Genomic DNA, 22,691 nt, shown 5'->3' with positions numbered 1-22,691 from the left:
CAGGAAAGTTGCTTCTTGCAAAGTCTCTTCAATGAGGTTGTCACTCTGATGAAGCTTGGAGGTTTGCTGGAAGTAATTCCAGATTCCGGAAAGGTGAGTCCTCACGAATGTTCTCAGCCAGAGGTAAAGGGCGACGCCTTCCAGTAACCCCAGTTCCACCGACACACGTAAGCGCCTAGCAGTCCGGTGCCTTCCAGAAAGACTCTCAGGAGGAAGAAGCCAGCATAGCAAAGAACCCCTGAAGTCTCGAAGCGAGGACTGTGGGATGAGAGGCCTGAATGAAATGAAGATCAGAGCTGAGAATGGAACCGGCCAAGGTAGCCAGAATCCGACTGGACGCAGAGGCTGGAGAAGGAAACAGCAGGAGAAAGAACAGCAATTTCAGGAACATGGAGAAGAGCTGGAGAACTGGCAACACAAGAAAAACCCAGGAATGCCAGGAGTGAGGAAACACTGCGACAACTACTCGTTGGGACGCAGCAACTGGCAAGGCCATGTTGGCTGGAGAAGCCTTTTGCAATTAGATGGTGGGGGCCATCTTGGATTGGAAAGTTATCTTTCCCAGAACTCCCATCAAAGGACCTCTGGGATGAAGCAGTGCATGGTATAGATTTTTCCTGATGGGCAAGTAGAGCTATCGTCTGGGTGAGTTCTGGAATCAGAGGCTATCTGGTGAAAACAAACGGGGGCGAGGCTTTCAGAGAAAATAATATTAAAAATGATACATTGGTATAGCTACAACTACCAATATAATTTGTGCAGCCTGGACTCGCTTTCTAATTGCTGATTTCCAAAGGTATATTATTTAACGTGTGGTATGTCTGAATCCTACAAGTGTGTGCTGCCCTGTATGTAGTGGACATGTGCCTTGTATGTAGTGTACATGGTTATGTACCCCAAGGGAGTATAGCTGCAACAACCCCACCGGACATTTATCTTTCCAGCGCCTCTGGGGGCTCGGTCATGCACGTGAACTGGGGGTGCAGGTGCATTCGACAGGGTTCAAGCTCGCCCAGGGGGGCAGGCTCTGTGGGCGGCCTGGGTGGATTCAGACACTGCAGCTCCTGTGCTGATGACGCACACACCGCTCTTTGTCCATCATCAAGCGCCTTGTCTTGTCGAACAAAGCGCTGTTTGCCAGATTCCGCAGTGGCTTCTGATAAAAGCTTCTGACGGGCCTTGCCTTGCTTTGCCCTCGGGCCCCCAGGTAAAGCAGGCCGTGTTTGCAGAGCTTTGCCGGGCCTGTGTGTGGCTCATGGGGGGCTTTATTGGCCCCCAGGCCCACAGGTGAAGCAGGCTGTGTTTTCAGAGGCTCGGCCGGGCCTGTGTGTGGCTCCTGGGGGGGCCTTCCTTGGCCCCCAGGTGAGGCAGGCCGTGTTTGCAGAGGCTCGGCCGGGCCTTTCTTTGGCGCAGCTGCCGGTGACAACACCCAGGCCTGAGCTGCCATTGTGGGGTGCAGATTACAAGTCCTTGTGCGGGGGCACAATGTCTGGTGTCTGTAATCCCATCCAGGGAGGCGCACCGCCCCGGGGCCTGGGATCGGGTGTGCTTTGAAGAGAGGCCCCCCCATGCCCCCACCCCGGCTCCCTCAGATCTTGAAAGCTGCACCTGGGGCTGTGAGATCTGACGTGGGGGCTCCGGTGCACCACAAAGAGTGTGGGGGCCCCGTGCGCGGGAACCTGTCCCACGACATCACGCTTTTCACTGCAGATTGTGCACAAAGCGCCTGAGCGGCGGCGGTCACTGTGTCTGTATGAGACGAGGCGCTACACTGAATGACTGCTGTGGGGATGCGCTCCACCGTCCCACTCTCGCCCTAGCCCCACCACCATTAACTTATCCCCACCACCCTCGCCTTAGCCCCCACCCTTGACTCAGCCCCCACCCTTGACTTAGCCCTCCCACCTTTGACTTAGCCCCCACCCTTGATTTAGCCCCCACCCTTGGCTTAGCCCCCACCCTTGGCTTAGCCCCCACCCTTGACTTAGCCCCCACCCTTCATTTAGCCCCCCTACCCTTGACTTAGGCCAACCCCTGACTTAGCCCCCACCCTTGACTAAGCCCTCCAGCCTTGACTTAGCGCCCCCACCCTTGACTTAGCCCCCCTACCCTTGACTTAGCCCCCACCCTTGACTTAGCCCCCCCGCATTGACTTAGCCCACACGCTTGACTTAGCCCCCCACCCTTGACTTAGCCCCCACCTTTGCCAATGCCCCCACCCTTGACTTAGCCCCCGCCCTTGACTTAGCCCCCCACGCTTGACTTAGCCCCCCGGCCTTGACTTAGCCCCCCAGCCTTGACTTAGCCCCACAGCCTTGACTTCGCCTCACCCTTGACTTAGCGCCCCCACCCTTGACTTAGCCCCAACAGCCTTGACTTAGCCCCCCCACCCTTGACTTAGCTCCCCAGCCTTGACTTAGCCCCCACCCTTGACTTAGCCAACCACCCTTGACTTATCCCCCCAGCCTTGACTTAGCCCCCCACCCTTGACTTAGCCAACCACCCTTGACTTATCCCCCCACCCTTGACTTAGCCCCCCCACCCTTGACTTAGCCCCCCCAGCCTTGATTTAGCACCCACCCTTGACTTAGCCCCCCCACACTTGACCTATCCCCCTTACCCTTGACTAAGCCCCCACCCTCGCCTTAGCCCCCACCCTTGACCTAGCCCCCTTACCTTTGACTTTGCCCCACCCTCGCCTTAGCCCCCACCTTGACTTAGCCCCCACCTTCGCCTTAGCCCCCACCTTGCCTTAGCCCCCAGCCAGTGATTCCAGAGAGCAGACCCTCACTTCAGAGACAGTAGTCGGGGAGGGGGACGGGGGGGGGAGGGCGGGGCTCTGTGACCCCAGAGAGCAGACCCTCACTTCAGAGACAGCAGTCGGGGGGGGGGGGGGGGAAGGGGGGCGGGGTCTGTGACCCCAGAGAGCAGACCCTCACTTCAGATACAGCAGTCAGGGGTGGGGCTGTGACCCCAGAGAGCAGACCCTCACTCCAGAGACAGCAGTGGGGGGTCAGTGAGCAGACCCTCACCTCAGAGATAGCTCCTCACCCTCCCTGATGGTGCACTGGGTATGGGGGGAGACTTCAGTCTTGCTCTTGATGACCCCACTGACATACACCGGAGGGGGGGGCTTCTTTAATGCTAAGGGCCTGACTGATGTATGGAGGTCCCACCACCCAGAGGGGCGACCATTTACATCCCATTGGGGAGCGATGGCCCCCTCTCTGGAATAGTCTCATGTAGGGGGCTATCCTGGCTGATGAAGGGTGATACCAGGACCAAGGGTGCATGCTTCCAGTCCGGGGGGGACCCGGTCTGCAGCTCGGGGTGGACTGACCCGCGAGGAGTAGGTACAAGACTTCATGCCTATGGCTGGGTCCAAACAGGGGTGGCCCGGTGAGAACAAAACCGATGGATTTAGGCCCAGATCTGTGACTGGGGAAAGTGTTTGACATTGCTCAGCATTCCGTCCATCACTTGTTCTTTTTGCTCAAGTACACATAGGAAACTAGAGGGGGGTTACCCTCGAGGGGGCAACAATAGGAGTTCGACGTTGAGGGAGGAGCCTATGAGGGCTCACCCTTGAGGGAGGAGACTCTGAGCGCACCCTCGAGTGAGGGGTCTTTGGGGCTGCCCTCGAAGGGAACACACTATGGAGCTTGCCCTTGAGGGAGGAAACTATGGGGCTCGCCTTCGAGGGAGGAGACTATGGGGCTCGCCTTCGAGGGAGGAGACTATGGGGCTCGCCTTCGAGGGAGGAGACTATGGGCTCGCCTTCGAGGGAGGAGACTATGGGGCTCGCCTTCGAGGGAGGAGACTATGGGGTTTGCCTTCGAGGGAGGAGACTATGGGGCTCGCCTTCGAGGGAGGAGACTGGGGCTCGCCTTTGAGGGAGGAAACTATGGGGCTCGCCTTCGAGGGAGGAGACTATGGGGCTCGCCTTCGAGGGAGGAGACTATGGGGTTTGCCTTCGAGGGAGGAGACTATGGGGCTCGCCTTCGAGGGAGGAGACTGGGGCTCGCCTTCGAGGGAGGAGACTATGGGGCTTGCCTTCGAGGGAGGAGACTGGGGCTCGCCTTCGAGGGAGGAGACTATGGGGCTCACCTTCGAGGGAGGAGACTATGGGGCTCGCCTTCGAGGGAGGAGACTATGAGGCTCACCTTCGAGGGAGGAAACTATGGGGCTCACCTTCGAGGGTGGAGACTATGGCGCTCGCTTTCAAGGGAGGAGACTATGGGGCTCGCCTTCAAGGGAGGAGACTATGGGGCTCGCCTTTGAGGGAGGAGACTATGGGGCTCACCTTCGAGGGAGGAGACTATGGGGTTCGCCTTCAAGGGAGGAGACTATGAGGCTCACCTTCGAGGGAGGAAACTATGGGGCTCACCTTCGAGGGTGGAGACTATGGCGCTCACTTTCAAGGGATAAGACTATGGGGCTCGCCTTCGAGGGAGGAGACTATGGGGCTCGCCTTCAAGGGAGGAGACTATGGGGCTCACCTTCGAGGGAGGAGACTATGGGGCTCGCCTTTGAGGGAGGAGACTATGGGGCTCACCTTCGAGGGAGGAGACTATGGGGTTCGCCTTCAAGGGAGGAGACTATGAGGCTCACCTTCGAGGGAGGAAACTATGGGGCTCACCTTCGAGGGTGGAGACTATGGCGCTCACTTTCAAGGGAGGAGACTATGGGGCTCGCCTTCGAGGGAGGAGACTATGGGGCTCGCCTTCAAGGGAGGAGACTATGCGGCTCACCTTCGAGGGAGGAGACTATGGGGCTCGCCTTCGAGGGAGGATACTATGGGGCTCGCCTTCGAAGGAGGAGACTATGGGGCTCTCCTTCGAGGGAGGAGACTGGGGCTAGCCTTCAAGCGAGGAGACTATGGGGCTCGCATTTGAGGGAGGAGACTATGGGGCTCACCTTCGAGGAAGGAGACTTTGTGGCTCGCATTCGAGGGAGGAGACTATGGGGCTCACCTTCAAGGGAGGAGACTATGGGGCTCACCTTCGAGGGAGGAGACTATGGGGCTCGCCTTCGAGGGAAGAGATTATGGGGCTCGCCTTCGAGGGAAGAGATTATGGGGCTCGTGGGGCTCACCTTCAAGGGAGGAGACTCTGGGGCTCGCCTTCAAGGGAGGAGACTATGGGGCTCGCCTTCGAGGGAGGAGACTATGGGGCTCGCCTACGAGAGAGGAGACTATGGGGTTCGCCTTTGAGGGAGGAGACTATGGGGCTCACCTTTGTGGGTGGAGACTATGCTTGAAGGAGGAGACTATGGTTGAAGGAGGAGACAATTGGACTTGCCTCCAACAGGCTCGCGTTCATCCCATTCGTGTCCTGGGGTCATTCACCTGGCCTGGGGTAGTGTGCTGCCCCTTCCAAATGTCCTTTGGGCTTGACCTCACAGGCATCAAATTACTGCCCCCCCCCACCCCCTTCCAGTGTTCAAGCAGTGGGCAGGGTGCCTGTCCCAGTGATGGCAACCCTGCCTTTCACATATCCCACAAAGCTCCCAGGGGTGAGCACTGAGGAGCAGGGTCGGAGGTCAGGGCAGGAGTGTTGAATGCCCCGCCAGAACCACCGCTGCGGGGCAGTCCCAGGCCAGGTGCAGGAAGATGGCGGTCTGTGTAGCGCCTCGCAGGCAGCGCGCATCGGCAGCCAGGCCCATGCTGTGCAGCTGGGCGCGTGTGCGGTAGGTTTTATGTAAATGTTTTAAATGTGCCCGCTTGTAGTTTGGGGAGAGGGCACTGAATTGGGGGCCGCAGTAGCGCCACTGCTCCTTGCTGGGCGAGGGAGGTATGTCCGTACACACAGACTGGGTAAAATATTTTACAAACTAAGCCCTAGAGGGCATATTTATGAGTTTCTCATGCAATGTAGTGCAGGGCGTGCTGCGCTGCATGACCGAGAGGGCAGGATTACGCTGTATCGGTGCATTCCTGCCTTTTCCCCTGTGCTGGTGCCCTTTCGGCAGCCTAGCGCCAACGCTGGCACGCTGGCACTATGGTGCAAGGGTGCCTGCATCGTATGGAGGATTGTTTGCGCATGGATGGCACATTCCTGCACAAAAACAATCATATGAGACATTTTTATTGCTGAAAAAGAATAAACTGGGAGAAATAAAGAGATTTCTCCTAGTTTCGCCGCGCCGGAGGAAGTGTAGGTTTGTGGCGCATTCCCAGGTCTACAACTTCTGAGAATTCTGAGAACACATCAAAATCCATGGGTGTTGCGTGTGAACAACCATGGGACGCCTCCTTGGTGCAGAGTAAGGCAACGCGTGTGGTGAGGGCACGTGAAGGAGCTCGTAACCTTGGCTTCATCCTAGACTCCTCACTCTCGATGACCAAACAAGTCAACGCCGTCTCATCCTCCTGCTTCAACGTACTTCGTATGCTCAAAAAAATCTTCCATTGGATCCCCGCCGAAACAAGAAAGACTGTCACCCACACACTGGTTACGAGTCGACTAGACTACGGAAACACCCTATACGCCGGAATGACAGCCAAATTACAGAAAAAACTCCAACGCATCCAAAACGCATCAGCGAGACTCATTTTGGACATCCCTCGCCAAGATCACATTACCGGCCACCTGAAAGACCTCCACTGGCTCCCCGTCAACAAGAGAATAACATTCCGTCTCCTCACCCACGCACACAAGGCCCTCTACAAACTAGGACCCGAATGCCTCAACACTCGACTATCCTTCTACATACCCACCCGCCAACTAAGATCCTCCAGTCAAGGCCTCGCCGCAGTTCCGCTTATCCAAAGATCCACCATAGGAGGCAGATCCTTCTCCTACTTGGCGGCCAAGACCTGGAACTCACTCCCCACTCACCTCCGCCTTACACAGAACCACATCTCCTTCAGAAAAGAACTTAAAACCTGGCTATTTGATAAATAATGAACCCCTCCCCAAGCACCTTGAGACCCTCTGGGTGAGTAGTGCACTATATAAATCCTTGAACTTGAACATGAACTTAGGTGCCAGGGGTCCTGCCTTTTACCTGTTGGCCATCAGAGGGCGCCCCTGAGTCCGTGGATGGGGCATGAGCCTGTGCCAGCCTCCGACACGCAGCGGAAGAATGAGGTGCCTGGCAGGCTGCTCTGTGCCCGCACTTTGGGGTCTTTCAAGGCTGCTGTGAAAGGGAACCTTGGAGGAGGCGGGCATGGCCTGGCACCAGGACAGGCTGCCCCATTCTTCCAGCGATAAAATGAACTCCGGAGGAGGCACCGCACCAGGCCAGCTTGACAGGAGTACCCCCAGGGAGGGGTCCATCCTGGCATGAGATGCTGGTGCCCCTTTCATCCCTGGCACTGCACTACAGAGGATGGTGGAGGTGCTCTGGCAGTCGAGCCCAATGCCCCTTGAGTCCTGGCACGTCCCAAGGGAGGAAGGAGGAGAGCAGGCTAGAGGGGGGATCCTGGCATGAGAGACCAGTGCCACTTCAGCCCGGCACTGCCCTACAGAGGAAGTGAGAAGCGACCTAGAGAGGGGCTCCTGGCTTCAGAGACCAGAGCTCCTTCAGCCCTGGCACCGCCTTATGGAGGAAGTGAGAAGCGACCTAGAGAGGGGCTCCTGGCTTCAGAGACCAGAGAACCCTTAGCCCTGGCACCACCCAACCGAGGAGTACAACACCCTAGAGAGGGGCTCCTGGCATGTGAGACCAGTGCCCCTTCAGCCCGGGCACCAAGCGGCAGAGGAAGGAGGGGGAACCCTGGAAAGGGGTTCCTGGCATGAGACCAGTGCATCTTCAGCCCTGGGACTGCCCTACGGAGGAAAGGAGGGGGCCCTAGATAGGGGCTTCTAGCATTAGAGACCAGTGTGCCTTCAGACCTGGCATCGCCCTACAGAGGAAGGAGAGCACCCTAGAGCGGGGCTCCGGGCATCAGAGACCAGAGCCCCTTCAGCCCTGGCACCGCCCTACGGAGGAAAGGGGGGGACCCTAGATAGGGGCTTCTAGCATTAGAGACCAGTGCCCCTTCAGACCTGGCATCGCCCTACAGAGGAAGGAGAGCACCCTAGAGAGGGGCTCCTGGCATCAGAGATCAGTGCCACTTCAGCCCTGGCACCAAGCTGCAGAGGAAGGAGGGGAACCCCGGAAATGGTTTCCTGTCATAAGAGACCAGTGCATCTTCAGCCCTGGGACCGCCCTACCGAGGAAGGAGGAAGCATCCTAGAGAGGGGTGTTATGTGCCCGAGTTAAGCCCACGTAGCAACGCTCCACGTTTTCTTACATTGTCCTCTTTTCTGCACGATAACATTTTAGTGTGACCGTTTGCACATATTTGCGTGCATGAGAATGTTGGGTTAGTTTCTCTGAAACTTCTTTGCCTTCACATCTGGCTTCGTGCAACACATTATCACGATGCCTCGGACACGGAGTTCAAGGCCTTTACACACACTGTACAAATGTTGTTCTATCTGCATCCACAGGGCGACAGGGCTCTCTGTATACCTATAACAACACTAATCTTCATTTACAACGCAAGGATGCTTTCTAATATAAATAAAAAAGCATTATTGGGGGATAGCAGAGGAGACACTTCAGCTGAAGTCGAGGGGACCTTGCATGCTGAGGCTTCGCCAAGCAGCTGCCTGACATCTCCAAAGGGTTGTACAATTTGTGACCAAGACGGGGTTCTGAATTCTTTCCCGCGAAGGGGATTCTTGGCTTTAGATACAGACACCTACATTTACAATATACGCTCATAGGGTAGGGATTGCATAGTTGGAGCACTCCTGCTATGTTACCATTGCACCAGCTGGCCAAAGCCCGACCTCTTGCCTTTGCCAATGGTTGTTTGTTTTAGGAGGGTGCTGCTCATGTTAGTAAGGCCTGGGACAAGGAAGTAGGTGAGTATGTAATGAACGGTCCATGTCACACATGTGATCCTCCTGTGTTTCCATGTCTTTCAGCGCAGACCCACGTGTTGACATACATGGAGGACGCGGTGTTGCAGCTGCTGGAGATGGGGGATCAGGCCGGCCAGTACGGCACCGCCAAGTTCTTTCAAGAATAGTAAGTACCGACTATACCTGACTCCCTCTTGACTCAAGCGTGAGCGTGACCTATGACATGGAAGAGGGTGATGAGTGAGTACCAACCATACCTGTCTCCCTCTTGACTCAAGCATGTGCGTGACCTATGACGTGGAAGAGGGTGATTAGTGAGTACCAACCATACCTGTCTCCCTCTTGACTCAAGCGTGTGCGTGAGGTATGACATAGCAGTGGGTGATTAGTGAGTATCCCCCATACCTGTCTCCCTCTTGACTCAAGCGTGTACGTGAGGTATGACATAGCAGTGGGTGATTAGTGAGTATCCCCCATACCTGTCTCCCTCTTGACTCAAGCGTGTACGTGAGGTATGACATAGCAGTGGGTGATTAGTGAGTATCCACCATACCTGTCGCCCTCTTGACTCAAGCGTGTGCGTGAGGTATGACATAGCAGTGGGTGATTAGTGAGTATCCCGCATACCTGTCTCCCTCTTGACTCAAGCGTGTGCGTGAGGTATGACATAGCAGTGGGTGATTAGTGAGTATCCCCCTTACCTGTCGCCCTCTTGACTCAAGCGTGTGCGTGAGGTATGACATAGCAGTGGGTGATTAGTGAGTATCCACCGTACCTGTCGCCCTCTTGACTCAAGCGTGTGCGTGAGGTATGACATAGCAGTGGGTGATTAGTGAGTATCCACCGTACCTGTCTCCCTCTTGACTCAAGCGTGTGCGTGAAGTATGACGTAGAAGAGGGTGATTAGTGAGTACACACCATACAGCTCCAGGTTCTGGGGGGTCACAGACCTTGCACTCAAACTTCTGGCATCTTTTCTGAGCGACAGGTCTCAGATGGACCAGTTTTGCCCAGAGCCCAAATCTTTGCCATGCGGGGTGCCTCAGGGCTGCTCCCTGAGCCCCACATTATTAAACTTGTATGTTTCCCCACTGGCGAAGCTCGTAAGATCCTTTGGACACCAAGAGTTGTCCTATGCTAATGATGCCCAAAATCATCATATGAATCTCCGGGGACATGCATGCAATGGCCACCAATTTCAAAAACTGCATGCAGGCTGAGGCCACCTGGATAGAAAAAAACTACTTAAAACTCAATGGAGACAAGATGGAAGCTTCGATCTTTGGGGGGTCATCCATCCGTCTGGTCCAGTCTCTTGTTTCCAGAAATGCCTGGAGCCTTACCCATTCCTACAATATCCGTTAAAAATCTCAGAGTTCTGGTTGACAAAAATCTTTCCTTCAATCTCCAGGTCAGCAGGATAGTCCTTTCATCCCTCGCCAAGACCGGGAGCAAGTGGTCCTGGCACTTGTTATGTCCACGCTCGATTATTGCAATGACCTTTAGCTGGATATTAATAAGGCTTCACTCGCCAAATTGCAGTTGGTTCAAAATGCTACAGCCAGAGTAATTCTTGAAGTCCCCAGATCGAATCACTGACAGAATATCAACGACAAAAATATCGGACCTGAAATATCGATGTCCAGAATATCGAAGTCCTATCTACAGAAAGGTAAGTACAAAAATAATGGAAAAAATATTGTTAACAAAAATATTGTTAAAAATATTGTTTTTAATGTTTAAAAAGTCATGTAAATAAAGTAAATAACACATATAATTAAAAGAAACATAGTAAAATTATACCTAAAACATTTTATGTAAAAATTAATTAAACATATATATAAATAAAATATAAAGTATATACTTAATAACACTTATAAATAATTCATTTAATAACTTATAAATTGTTTAAAAAACATATTAAAAATGATAAATAAATATATATATATATATATACACATACACCAATAATATAAATAAAAATATAAAAAATATATGTAACAAATTAAAAAAATATAATATTTTTAATCTTTTTAAAATACATTATACACTACATTTACTAAAACAGTAGAGAAAATATTGGATAGCGGAGGGGAAAAAATTATTATTCCTACTTCAGAGAGTGCAACATTAGGGAAAATGTTGGATAGCGAAGGGGTAAAAATTACTATTCCCACTCCAGAGAATGCAACAGTAGGGAAAGTGTTGGATAGCGTAGGGGTAAAAATTACTATTCCCACTCCAGAGAGTGCAACCTTAGGAAAAGTGTTGGATAGTGAATGGGGAAAAACATGCTTATCAATTAAATAATTATTTAAAGTAAAAATATATTAATAATTAATAATACAATTTTTATAAATAAAAAAAAATATATATATATTACTTCATTATATTTAAATTACTTTCCCTTCTATTCCCATATAAACCCACAATGTGCTCCTAAATAAAGAGCGCATTTAATATAATTATCAATTTATTAAATAATGAAAATTAATTACCAATTAATAATGTATTAACAATAATTTAATTATCAATACCAATAAATAACAATTAATAATTACACAATTAATATAATTATCAAATAATGAATTAATAGAAATTAATTCCCAACGAATAATTCATTAACAATATATTAATTAACAATACCAATAAATACAAATTATTAAATACTATATCAAAATTAAATTACTTCCCACCCTATTCCCCTATAAACCCACAACCCGCTTCTAAAACAAATAACACAATTAATATAATTAACAATTAATTAAAATTAATTAATAATTAATTAACAATGCATTAATTAACAATACCAATAAATAAAAATGCATAATTACTGTATCGAAATTAAATTACTTTCCACCCTATTCCCCTATAAACATACAACCTGTTAAAAAAACCAATTAATATATTTACCAATTATTTATTAATAACTAACAACCAATGAATAATAAATTAACACAATTAACAGTATACAATATTAAATATATAAATATTAATCAATAGCATTTATTAATTATTGACTTATACTTTAATTATTTCGCACCCTATTCCCCTATAAACCCATAACTTGCAATGGAACTAAAACGCAACATTTACTTAAAAAATAATTAATAACTACTACAAATGTAATACATATATTAAAAAATAAATCAATAGCATTTATTAATTATTGCCATATATTTTAATTATTTCCCACCACATTCCCCTATAAACCCACAACTTGCTATGGAACTAAAACGCAACATTTACTTAAAAAATTATTAATAACTTCTAAAAATGTAATATATATATATATTAAAAAATAAATACAATACTTAAACAAAAATATAGAATGCATACATTTAAAATACATACAAAAATAAATAACACTAATATAAACATCGATATTATTAACAACAATATTTTTACAAACGATCTGTCTTTGATATTAAACAATTCGATATTTCGTACCTTACTGTCGATATTCTGGTCCACGATATTCTTCCTTTCGATATTGTTGTACCTCGATATTAAAAACTCGATATTACTGAAGGTCGGAAAAAAATAACTCGATATTCTGTCTGTTAACCCCCAGATCTCAAACAGTTTCTGAGGGGATTCGTCACCTTCGCTGGTTTCCCGTGAGCAAACGTCTTACATTCAAGGCTCTTTGCATTGTCCGCAAGTCCTGTTACAACACGGGCGCAGCAGGACTTATGAACTTATTCCAACCTCACACTCCCCCCAGACCCTGGGATCCTCGGGTAGAATCTTTTCATTCTTCCCCCAGACCCTGAGATCCTCGGGTAGAATCTTTTAATTCTTCCCCCAGACCCTGGTGGAGTACTGAGCCATGTGTAGTGGAGTATTGAGCCGTGTATGATGGAGTGCTGACCCCTTTGTGGTGGAGTACTGAGCTGTGTGTGGTGGAGTGCTGAGCCGTGTGGTGAAGTGCTGAGCCCTGTGTGGTGGAGTGCTGAGCCCTGTTTGGTGGAGTGCTGAGCCCTGTGTGGTGGAGTGCTGAGCCCTGTGTGGTGGAGTACTGAGCCGTGTGTGGTGGAGTACTGAGCCGTGTGTGGTGAAGTGCTGAGCCGTGTGGTGGAGTGCTGAGCCGTGTGGTGGAGTGCTGAGCCGTGTGGTGAAGTGCTGAGCCCTGTGTGGTGGAGTGCTGAGCCATGTGTGGTGGAGTACTGAACTGTGTGTGGTGAAGTGCTGAGCCGTGTGTGGTGGAGTTGTGAGTCGTGTGTGGTGGAGTGCTGAGCCGTGTGTGGTGGAGTACTGAACCGTGTGTGGTGGAGTACTGAGCTGTGTGTGGTGGAGTACTGAGCTGTGTGTGGTGGAGTGCTGATCCCTGTGTGGTGGGGTACTGAGCCGTGTGATGGAGTGCTGAGCCGTATGGTGGAGTGCTGGGCCGTGTGGTGGAGTGCTGGGCCGTGTGGTGGAGTGCTGAGCCATGTGGTGGAGTGCTGAGCCGTGTGGTGGAGTGCTGAGCGTGTGGTGGAGTACTGAGCTGTGTGGTGGAGTGCTGAGCCATGTGGTGGAGTGTTGAGCAGTGTGGTGGAGTGCTGAGCCGTGTGGTGGAGTACTGAGCCGTGTGGTGGAGTGCTGAGCCATGTGGTGGAGTACTGAGCCGTGTGTAGTGGAGTACTGAGCCATGTGTGGTGGAGTACTGAGCCGTGTGTGGTGGAGTACTGAGCCGTGTGTGGTGGAGTACTGAGCCGTGTGTGGTGGAGTGCTGAGCCGTGTGGCGGAGTACTGAGCCGTGTGTGGTGGAGTACTGAGCCGTTTGTGGTGGAGTGCTGAGCCATGTGGCGGAGTACTGAGCCGTGTGTGGTGGAGTACTGAGCCGTTTGTGGTGGAGTGCTGAGCCGTGTGGTGGAGTTCTGAGCCGTGTGTGGTGGAGTTCTGAGCCGTGTGTGGTGGAGTTCTGAGCCATGTGTGGTGGAGTTCTGAGCCATGTGTGGTGGAGTTCTGAGCCATGTGTGGTGGAGTTCTGAGCCGTGTGGTGGAGTGCTGAGCCGTGTGGTGGAGTACTGAGCCGTGTGTGGTGGAGTACTGAGCTGTGTGTGGTGGAGTGATGAGCCCTGTGTGGTGGAGTGCTGAGCCGTGTGGTGGAGTTCTGAGCCGTGTGTGGTGGAGTGCTGAGCCATGTGGTGGAGTGCTGAGCCGTGTGGTGGAGTGCTGAGCCATGTGGTGGAGTGCTGAGCCGTGTGGTGGAGTGCTGAGCCATGTGGTGGAGTGCTGAGCCCTGTGTGGTGGAGTGCTGAGCCCTGTGTGGTGGAGTGCTGAGCCCTGTGTGGTGGAGTGCTGAGCCCTGTGTGGTGGAGAGCTAAGCCCTGTGTGGTGGAGTGCTGAGCCCCGTGTGGTGGAGTGCTGAGCCGTGTGGTGGAGTGCTGAGCCGTGTGGTGGAGTGCTGAGCCATGTGTGGTGGAGTGCTGAGCCGTGTGTGGTGGAGTGCTGAGCCCTGTGTGGTGGAGTGCTGAGCCCTGTGTGGTGGAGTGCTGAGCCCTGTGTGGTGGAGTGCTGAGCCCTGTGTGGTGGAGTGCTGAGCCGTATGTGGTGGAGTGCTGAGCCGTGTGTGGTGGAGTTGTGAGTCGTGTGTGGTGGAGTACTGAGCCGTGTGTGGTGGAGGGCTAAGCCCTGTGTGGTGGAGTTGTGAGCCCTGTGTGGTGGAGTGCTGAGCCGTATGTGGTGGAGTGCTGAGCCGTGTGTGGTGGAGTTGTGAGTCGTGTGTGGTGGAGTACTGAGCCCTGTGTGGTGGAGTGCTGAGCCCTGTGTGGTGGAGTGCTGAGCCGTATGTGGTGGAGTGCTGAGCCGTGTGTGGTGGAGTTGTGAGTCGTGTGTGGTGGAGTACTGAGCTGTGTGTGGTGGAGTGCTGAGCCCTGTGTGGTGGAGTGCTGAGCCCTGTGTGGTGGAGAGCTGAGCCCTGTGTGGTGGAGTGCTGAGTCCTGTGTGGTGGAGTGCTGAGCCGTGTGGTGGAGTGCTGAGCCGTGTGGTGGAGTGCTGAGCCGTGTGTGGTGGAGTGCTGAGCCCTGTGTGGTGGAGTGCTGAGCCCTGTGTGGTGGAGTGCTGAGCCCTGTGTGGTGGAGTGCTGAGCCCTGTGTGGTGGAGTGCTGAGCCCTGTGTGGTGGAGTGCTTAGCCGTATGTGGTGGAGTGCTGAGCCGTGTGTGGTGGAGTTGTGAGTCGTGTGTGGTGGAGTACTGAGCCGTGTGTGGTGGAGGGCTAAGCCCTGTGTGGTGGAGTTGTGAGCCGTGTGTGGTGGAGTGCTGAGCCCTGTGTGGTGGAGTTGTGAGCCGTGTGTGGTGGAGTGCTGAGCCATGTGATGGAGTGCTGAGCAATCTGATGGAGTGCTGAGTGAGTGAGGATATGCAGACTTGGTTCTTTCCCTGGAAATCCTCAGTCCCGAGATCCAAGTTTGGCGCTTCACAATTGCTGTGATTCTCATGACGTAATGTCATTCCTTGTTGGTTAAAGTTGTGTATATGTACAATGTGACGGCAATATGTTTAGTGCAACCTCCTGTGATGCAGCCACCCCATTACTTGCACAGCCTTCCTTCCCCACCACTTCTGGTTTCTGTGCTTCGTACCTGCTGGATCCCACACACATTGTTGTAGTACTGGTGCCACGGGGCTTTAAGCTAGCAACGACAGTGGGACCCTCAACCCCTCGCTTGGTAGTCAACAAGTATTGGCAACGCCAACAGGTCTCGCCTATGTGAGAGTGAGAGGTATTGGCATTGCCACCGTCTTCTAGCCAGGTTCTGGCGCAGAGTGGCTGCTGTGCAGCATGGCTAAAAGTTAGGAAAAAATGCTATGACAGGGCCAGAGCTGGTTGCAACATAGCGCTATTTTTTCTTAGGGCGGGGGCTGAGTGTACAAAACCGACAACGGGAGGGAGGGTGGTAGGGGCAACACGGACAACGGGAGGGAGGGTGGTAGGGGCAACACGGACAACGGGAGGGAGGGTGGTAGGGGCAGCATGGACAACGGGAGGGAGGGTGGTAGGGGCAACACAGACAACGGGAGGGAGGGTGGTAGGGGCAACACGGACAACGGGAGGAAGGGTGGTAGGGGCAACACGGACAACGGGAGGGAGGGTGGTAGGGGCAACACGGACAACGGGAGGGAGGGTGATAGGGGCAACATGGACAACGGGAGGGAGGGTGGTAGGGGCAACATGGACAACGGGAGGGAGGGTGGTAGGGGCAACACAGACAACGGGAGGGAGGGTGGTAGGGGCAACACAGACAACGGGAGGGAGGGTGGTAGGGGCAACACGGACAACGGGAGGGAGGGTGGTAGGGGCAACACGGACAACGGGAGGGAGGGTGGTAGGGGCAACACGGACAACGGGAGGGAGGGTCGTAGGGGCAACACGGACAACGGGAGGGAGGGTGGTAGGGGCAACACAGACAACGGGAGGGAGGGTGGTAGGGGCAACATGGACAACGGGAGGGAGGGTCGTAGGGGCAACACAGACAACGGGAGGGAGGGTGGTAGGGGCAACATGGACAACGGGAGGGAGGGTGGTAGGGGCAACATGGACAACGGGAGGGAGGGTGGTAGGGGCAACATGGACAACGGGAGGGAGGTTGGTAGGGGCAACACGGACAACGGGAGGGAGGGTGGTAGGGGCAACACGGACAGTGGGAGGGAGGGTGGTAGGGGCAACACGGACAACAGGAGGGAGGGTGGTAGGGGCAACATGGACAACGGGAGGGAGGGTGGTAGGGGCAACATGGACAACGGGAGGGAGGGTGGTAGGGGCAACACGGACCATGGGATGGAAATGAAGCACTGTGACGTGGCTAGTGCTGGCCACGTCATATCGCTTTCTTTTTTTTCTTCTGATGGGAGGGGGTCAAACCAGACAACAGTTGGGTGGATGGTGGGAGGGAGTAAGCAACATGGCTAACGAGAGGGTGAGGGGTGGGATGGAGGAGGCAACAGGGACAATGGGAGGGGGGAGAGAGTAAGCAACAGGGACAACAGGAAGATATGGGAGGAAAGAAGGAACATGGACAACGGGAGGGCGACCGGCGGGCAGGAATAAGGAACACAAACAACAGGAAGGTGGGGGAGGGAGGGAAGAAAAAATGGATGGAGGGTGGGCGGTGGGAGAGAGGGAGAAACATGGACAATGAGGGGAGGCAAGAAGTAACACTGATAATTAGAAACAATACAACATGAAGAAGAAACAAAAAAGATGTAGCAACATGATGGGAAGACGACAGAAAAAAGAAAAATAGTTCCTCAATCATAGTGCAACCAGCGGAAGGATACTGATAAAGCAATCAGTACTCGGTCCATGCTCCACACAAAAGAAGAGGAAGTGAAACTGGCATGCGCTGCCCAATTATGAGTTAAACAACAAGTGGTTCTGTTGGGTAGAAGGTACGTTACTTGATGGTGCTCATAATGCACTTGTATGATCCGGTAGCAACCTTTGTATAGCGCCTGTGGAGTAAACCAATCCTCTGTGAAGAAATAGAGACAGAACTCTAAATGCTTTGTTCTGTTTCTTTTTATCAGAATTAATTCTTTCGTAGATAATCACAGTAAACAGAAGCTGTCAACATAAGACAATGACATGAATATGCGGTGATCTTGTGACAATAGTGGTCAGTGCTTTAAGTGTACAGTATATACAAGGTGGTTGAGGTTTTTTGTACAGGTGAGGGATAGACCAGATCATGCTTTCACACCAAAGACTCTATTGTTTTGTTGTGTGGAGTCTTGGTTAGTCTGGGCCTTGAGTAAGCGTTGACGCTTCAACCCTAAGTGTGCCAGAGTTGGTAGTCACACCGGGTCTTCATCAGGACAATGTGTCGGGAAGGGACGGTGACAGCCCTGGGGGGAACGGACGTGTCTCAGCCAAGGTCGGGGGGGGGACACTCAAGGGAATTTCAATATCGGGTCCGAGCGAATATTGCTCTATCTTTAAGACGAAGTTCGGTCAGAGGGGTTGGTCAGACGGGCCGACTGACCCATTGTCCAATCTGCCCAATTATGAGACAGCAAATAATAGTGGCAATTGAGCGAGCAAATGATATCCACAGGCAGACACCAAGCCCCTTGGAGAAAACAATATCTCCTGCAAGCGAGAGCACATGCGTTTTGGCACACTAGACCTAAAAGCGACTATAGTTTGGGTGCACTGGGATATTACACTCTTGGGTACTGGTGGCACTGCACCAGCCGCACTATTGATACCTGTGCCGCTGCCTTGAGACTGCTTGTATCGTAGCCTCCTGACACTATATGATGGAGGTGGTTTTGGGTGGTCTTGGATACTTGTGGTTTTTGTTGAACGTCGATCATGTCCGTCTAGCTTCAGAGCGCTGCACAGGGGTGATACTTTTGTCATGCTGTCAGATGCTATACGTATGTCCGGGGCACAAGTCCTAAAAAATGAAGCGGGGGGACTAACTAAGTTAGACAGTATGCAAGGGACATCACAGCACGTGACATCACAGGGGGTGCTGTCACGGCACCTGACATCGCACGTTGTATCACAGGAAGTGGGAACACAACCTGTGACCTTAGAGGAAGTGATATCAGATCTGAACACCCGCACATGTTTAGCAAGTACATTTGAGCGCATTATGAGATTCAACAAACGGGTTGCGCCAAAAAATTGATGCAACCCGGACTCAAAATCGGGGCCTCAACTTATACATTTTTTTTAAAACTCTGTCACAAAAAAATTGGCAACAAGAAGAAACGTGGCAGTAAATCTCTTCTGCTCAATTGGTTACAAAGTCTTCATCTTAAAAAATCTTATGAGGTTAAGGCACCAACGGAGGAGATCTTTGTGCGGCAGCTAAATCTCAAGGAATAATCTATATATATAAAAAAGAAAGTATGTCTGTTTGTCCTTTATGCATTACTACACCATTCATCCGATCGCCATGAAACTTTGGGAAGTTGTTGAGTACACTCCTGCGAAGGTTTCTGGCAAAAAAAAAAAAATTGTTAAAAGTTGTTGAGTACACTCCCGCGAAGGTTTCTGGCAAAAAAGAAAAAAATAATTGTTAAATATCGGCCCCCCAGGGCCCTCATAATCTTTCCAATACTGAACGTTTACAGTTTACGGTGCGACTCGCTTTTGCAATGACCATCAACAAAGCACAAGGACAATCGCTGCAAGTGTGTGGACTAGATTTGGAGAATCCGTGCTTCTCACATGGACAACTGTATGTGGCCAGCTCACGCGTCCGAAAAACGTCTGATTTTTTCGTGTACGCACCAGACGGAAAAACAAAAAATACTGTGTATCCACAAGCACTCTAATAAATAAACAGAATTAAAAAAAACACTTTAAAATGTTTTCCATATTAAAATGAATATGTTTCAATAAAAAAGACACAATGAAAATTGAATGTTATCATAACAAGTTTCCTTAAATTTCTTTTCTTCAGAGATCGCAGCAACGCGCGACGGGTAAGCTAATCTCTCTTATATACAGGGGCTGAACAAAGTCAAAAACAAACCTCTCTTGTACTTGTGAAGGGATAACAAGCTGTGAGCCTTTGTTTCCCCTCCATTGCATTTGCATTTGGATGTGAGGCTCTGGATATGTCCCAGTCAAGGACACTCGAACAAAAGGAGGCCTGATGGCCCTTTAACTTCGGCCTTTGTTTTGTGCCCAGCTAGAATATAAAATAACAAAGCCCCCTCCATCTGCCCATTGCTGCTCTTGAGGAAAGCAGGCCACGTGCAGGCGCAGCCGAATGTCCTGGAGTTTGGAAATGACATCGGGACGATTTCAGCATATTTGAGTCGGGCCAGACTCCCTGGCATGGCGGACAGTGTCCACTCTGTGATAATAGTGGGTGGACGCCGTCTAGTCAAGTCAAGTCAAGTCAAAGAATTTATATAGCGCACTACATACCCAGAGGGTCTCAAGGCGCTTAGGGAGGGGAGGAGGATTACTTGTCAAATATCCATGTTTTAAGTTGCTTTCTGAATGCTAGGTGGTTCTGGGTAAGGCGAAGGTAGGTGGGAAGTGAGTTCCATGTCTTAGCTGCCAGGTAAGAGAAGGATCTACCTCCCATGGTGGTCTTGTTGATACGAGGTACAGTGGCGAGGGCTTGGTTTGAGGATCGTAGTTGGCGGGAGGGGGTGTAAAAGGACAGTCGTGAGTTGAGGCATTCTGGTCCGATTTCGTAGAGTGCTTTGTGTGCGTGGGTTAGAAGCCGGAAAGTGATCCTCTTATTGACGGGGAGCCAGTGGAGGTTTTTCAGGTGTCCAGAGATGTGTTCGTTACACGGGATGTCTAATATGAGCCTGGCTGAAGCGTTCTGGATGCGTTGGAGTTTTTTCTGGAGTTTAGCGGTAGTACCTGCGTAGAGGGTGTTTCCGTAGTCCAATCGGCTCGTGACCAGGGCATGGGTGACTGTTTTTCTGGTTTCGGTGGGGATCCAGCGAAATGTTTTTTTGAGCATGCGAAGAATGTTGAAGCAGGATGAGGAGACGGCGTTGACTTGTCTGTTCATTGAAAGTGAGGAATCCAGGATAACGCCTAGGTTCCGTGCGTGGTCTGTCGGGGTGGGTGCTTTTCCAAGGGCTTCCGGCCACCAAGAGTCGTCCCATGCAGAGGGGGAGGTACCTAAGATGAGGACTTCTGTTTTGTCTGAGTTCAGTTTCAGACGGCTGTGTTTCATCCATTCGGCAACTTCTTTCATTCCTTCGTGTAGGTTAGTTTTGGCGGTGCTGGGGTCATTGGTGAGTGAAAGGATCAGTTGAGTGTCATCCGCGTAGGAGATGATGTTGAGATTGTGTTGGCGTGCGATGGCCGCGAGGGGGCTCATGTATACGTTGAAGAGGGTGGGACTGAGTGAGGATCCTTGTGGTACGCCGCAGATGACTTCAGTGGCCTCGGACTTGAAAGGTGGAAGGCGGACTCTCTGGGTTCTTCCGGTGAGGAACGAGGTGATCCATTCAAGTGCTTTTCCTTGTATTCCGATGTTTCTGAGGCGTTGTAAAAGGGTGCTGTGGCAGACTGTGTCGAAGGCTGCCGAGAGGTCGAGGAGGATGAGGGCGACTGTGTCTCCATTGTCCAGTAGAGTTCGAATGTCGTCTGTTGCTGCGATGAGGGCGGTCTCAGTGATGTGTTTTGCTCGGAAGCCAGACTGTGAGGAGTCGAGGGATTTGTTGGCTTCGAGGAAAGCGGCGAGCTGGTTGTTGACAGCTTTCTCAATGACTTTGGCCGGGAAAGGAAGGAGCGAGATGGGGCGGTAATTTTTGAGTTCGGTGGGGTCCGCTGTGGGTTTTTTCAGAAGGGCGCTGAGTTCAGCGTGTTTCCAGCTTTCCGGGAAGGTGGCGGAGTTGAAGGAGCAGTTGATGACGTCTCGGAGGTGCGGTGCTATGACGGAGTCTGCTTTGTTGAAGATGTGGTGAGGACATGGGTCTGTGGGGGATCCTGAGTGGATGGAGTTCATCAGGCGGATGGTGTCCTCAGTGGAGATTGGGTTCCATTCGTTAAGGGTGTTCAAGGGGGGTGAAAGGTCAGCATATGGTTGGGTGGGTTGGTCGCCGGGTTGGTTGTCGAAGCTGTTGTGGATGTCTGCAATTTTGTTGTGGAAGAATGAGGCTAGGGAGTCGCAGAGGGCTTGAGATGGGGTGATGTCGTTGGAGTTGGCCGAGGGATTGGTGAATTCCTTGACGATGTTGAAAAGTTCCTTGCTGTTGTGGGCGTTGTTATCTAGTCGATCCTTGAATGCTGTTTTCTTGGCCTTTCGGATTAGTTGGTGGTGTATGCGGGTGGCGTTTTTGAAGGCGTCCTTGGTGCTAGTGGTTGGGTCTTTTTTCCAGGCTTTTTCAAGGGAGCGGCAGAGTTTCTTGGACTTCTTAAGATCATCGTTGAACCATGAGGCCTTCTTGCTGCCAGGTTTGCTTTGACGTTTTTTCAGTGGTGCTAGGATGTCGGCGCTGTTGGATAACCATAGGGTGAAGTTGGTGGCGGCTTGGTCTGGGTTAGAAGAGTGGGCTGGGGTGTTTAGAAGGAGCGATGAGGAGATCTGGTCGATGGTGATTTTGTTCCAGTTTCTTTGCAGAGTTGGTTGGGGGTGGTTGATGGGTTTCGGCTTGTTGTAAGTGAAGTGAACGCAGCTGTGGTCAGTCCAGAGGAGATCCGTAGTGTGGCTGAAGGAGACATGGTTGCTGGAGGTGAAGATAGGGTCGAGTGTGTGACCTGCGATGTGGGTGGGGGAAGTGACCAGTTGTTTAAGTCCAAGGTTGGCGAGGTTGTCCAAGAGGGTGATGGTGTTGCGGTCGTTGTTCTTTTCAAGAGGAAAGTTGAGGTCTCCCAGTAGGATGTAATCTTTGGAGGGGAGCGCGTGTGGAGTGATGAAGTCCGTGATGTCTTCACTGAATTTTGCGCGGGGTCCTGGTGGTCTGTAAAGGAGGGTGCCTCTGAGTGTGGTCTTGGGGTCGATGTGGATCTGGAAGTGAAGGTGTTCAGAGTTTGCGAGATTGGCGTCAGAGCTGGTTGAGATGTGGATGGATTTCTTATGGACGATAGCGATTCCTCCTCCTGTGTGGCCGGTGCGGTCCTTGCGTGTGATCTTATAGTCTTCAGGGATGGCAATGGTGATGTCTGGGGCGGAGGAAGCGTTCATCCATGTTTCTGTTAGGAAGGCGACATCTGGAGAGATGGTGTCTAGTAGATTCCAGAGGTCAATGGCGTGCCTGTGGACCGATCGGGTGTTGAGCAGGATGCATTGTAGGTGGTTGGGGTCGGGAATCTGAGGTGTGATCGTAGCGGAGTTGTTGACGGAGCCGATGAATTTGCAGGAGTAGCAGGAGAAAGGTCCATGGGTATGGCCAGGAGCGGCTTGGACGCAGTTG

General features: G+C 51.5%; 1 protein-coding gene across 1 annotated transcript in view; it reads left to right on the top strand.

The window, feature by feature from the left end:
* The window catches only part of LOC147660673 (centriolar satellite-associated tubulin polyglutamylase complex regulator 1-like), a gene marked incomplete at its 3' end in the record, with an annotated part of 139,677 nt that overhangs the window by 13,053 nt on the left and 103,933 nt on the right, over positions 1-22,691 (top strand). Inside the window, exon 2 of the mRNA XM_086951546.1 lies at positions 8,922-9,024. Coding sequence (XP_086807672.1) covers positions 8,922-9,024 — 103 coding nt within the window. The remainder of the gene's footprint in view (positions 1-8,921; positions 9,025-22,691) is intronic.

The sequence above is a fragment of the Lissotriton vulgaris genome, unplaced genomic scaffold (assembly GCF_964263255.1).
Source record: "Lissotriton vulgaris unplaced genomic scaffold, aLisVul1.2 SCAFFOLD_2706, whole genome shotgun sequence".
NCBI lineage: Eukaryota > Metazoa > Chordata > Amphibia > Caudata > Salamandridae > Lissotriton > Lissotriton vulgaris.
The sequence above is the reverse complement of the archived record's forward strand: the minus strand, read 5'-3'. Positions and strand labels throughout refer to the sequence as shown.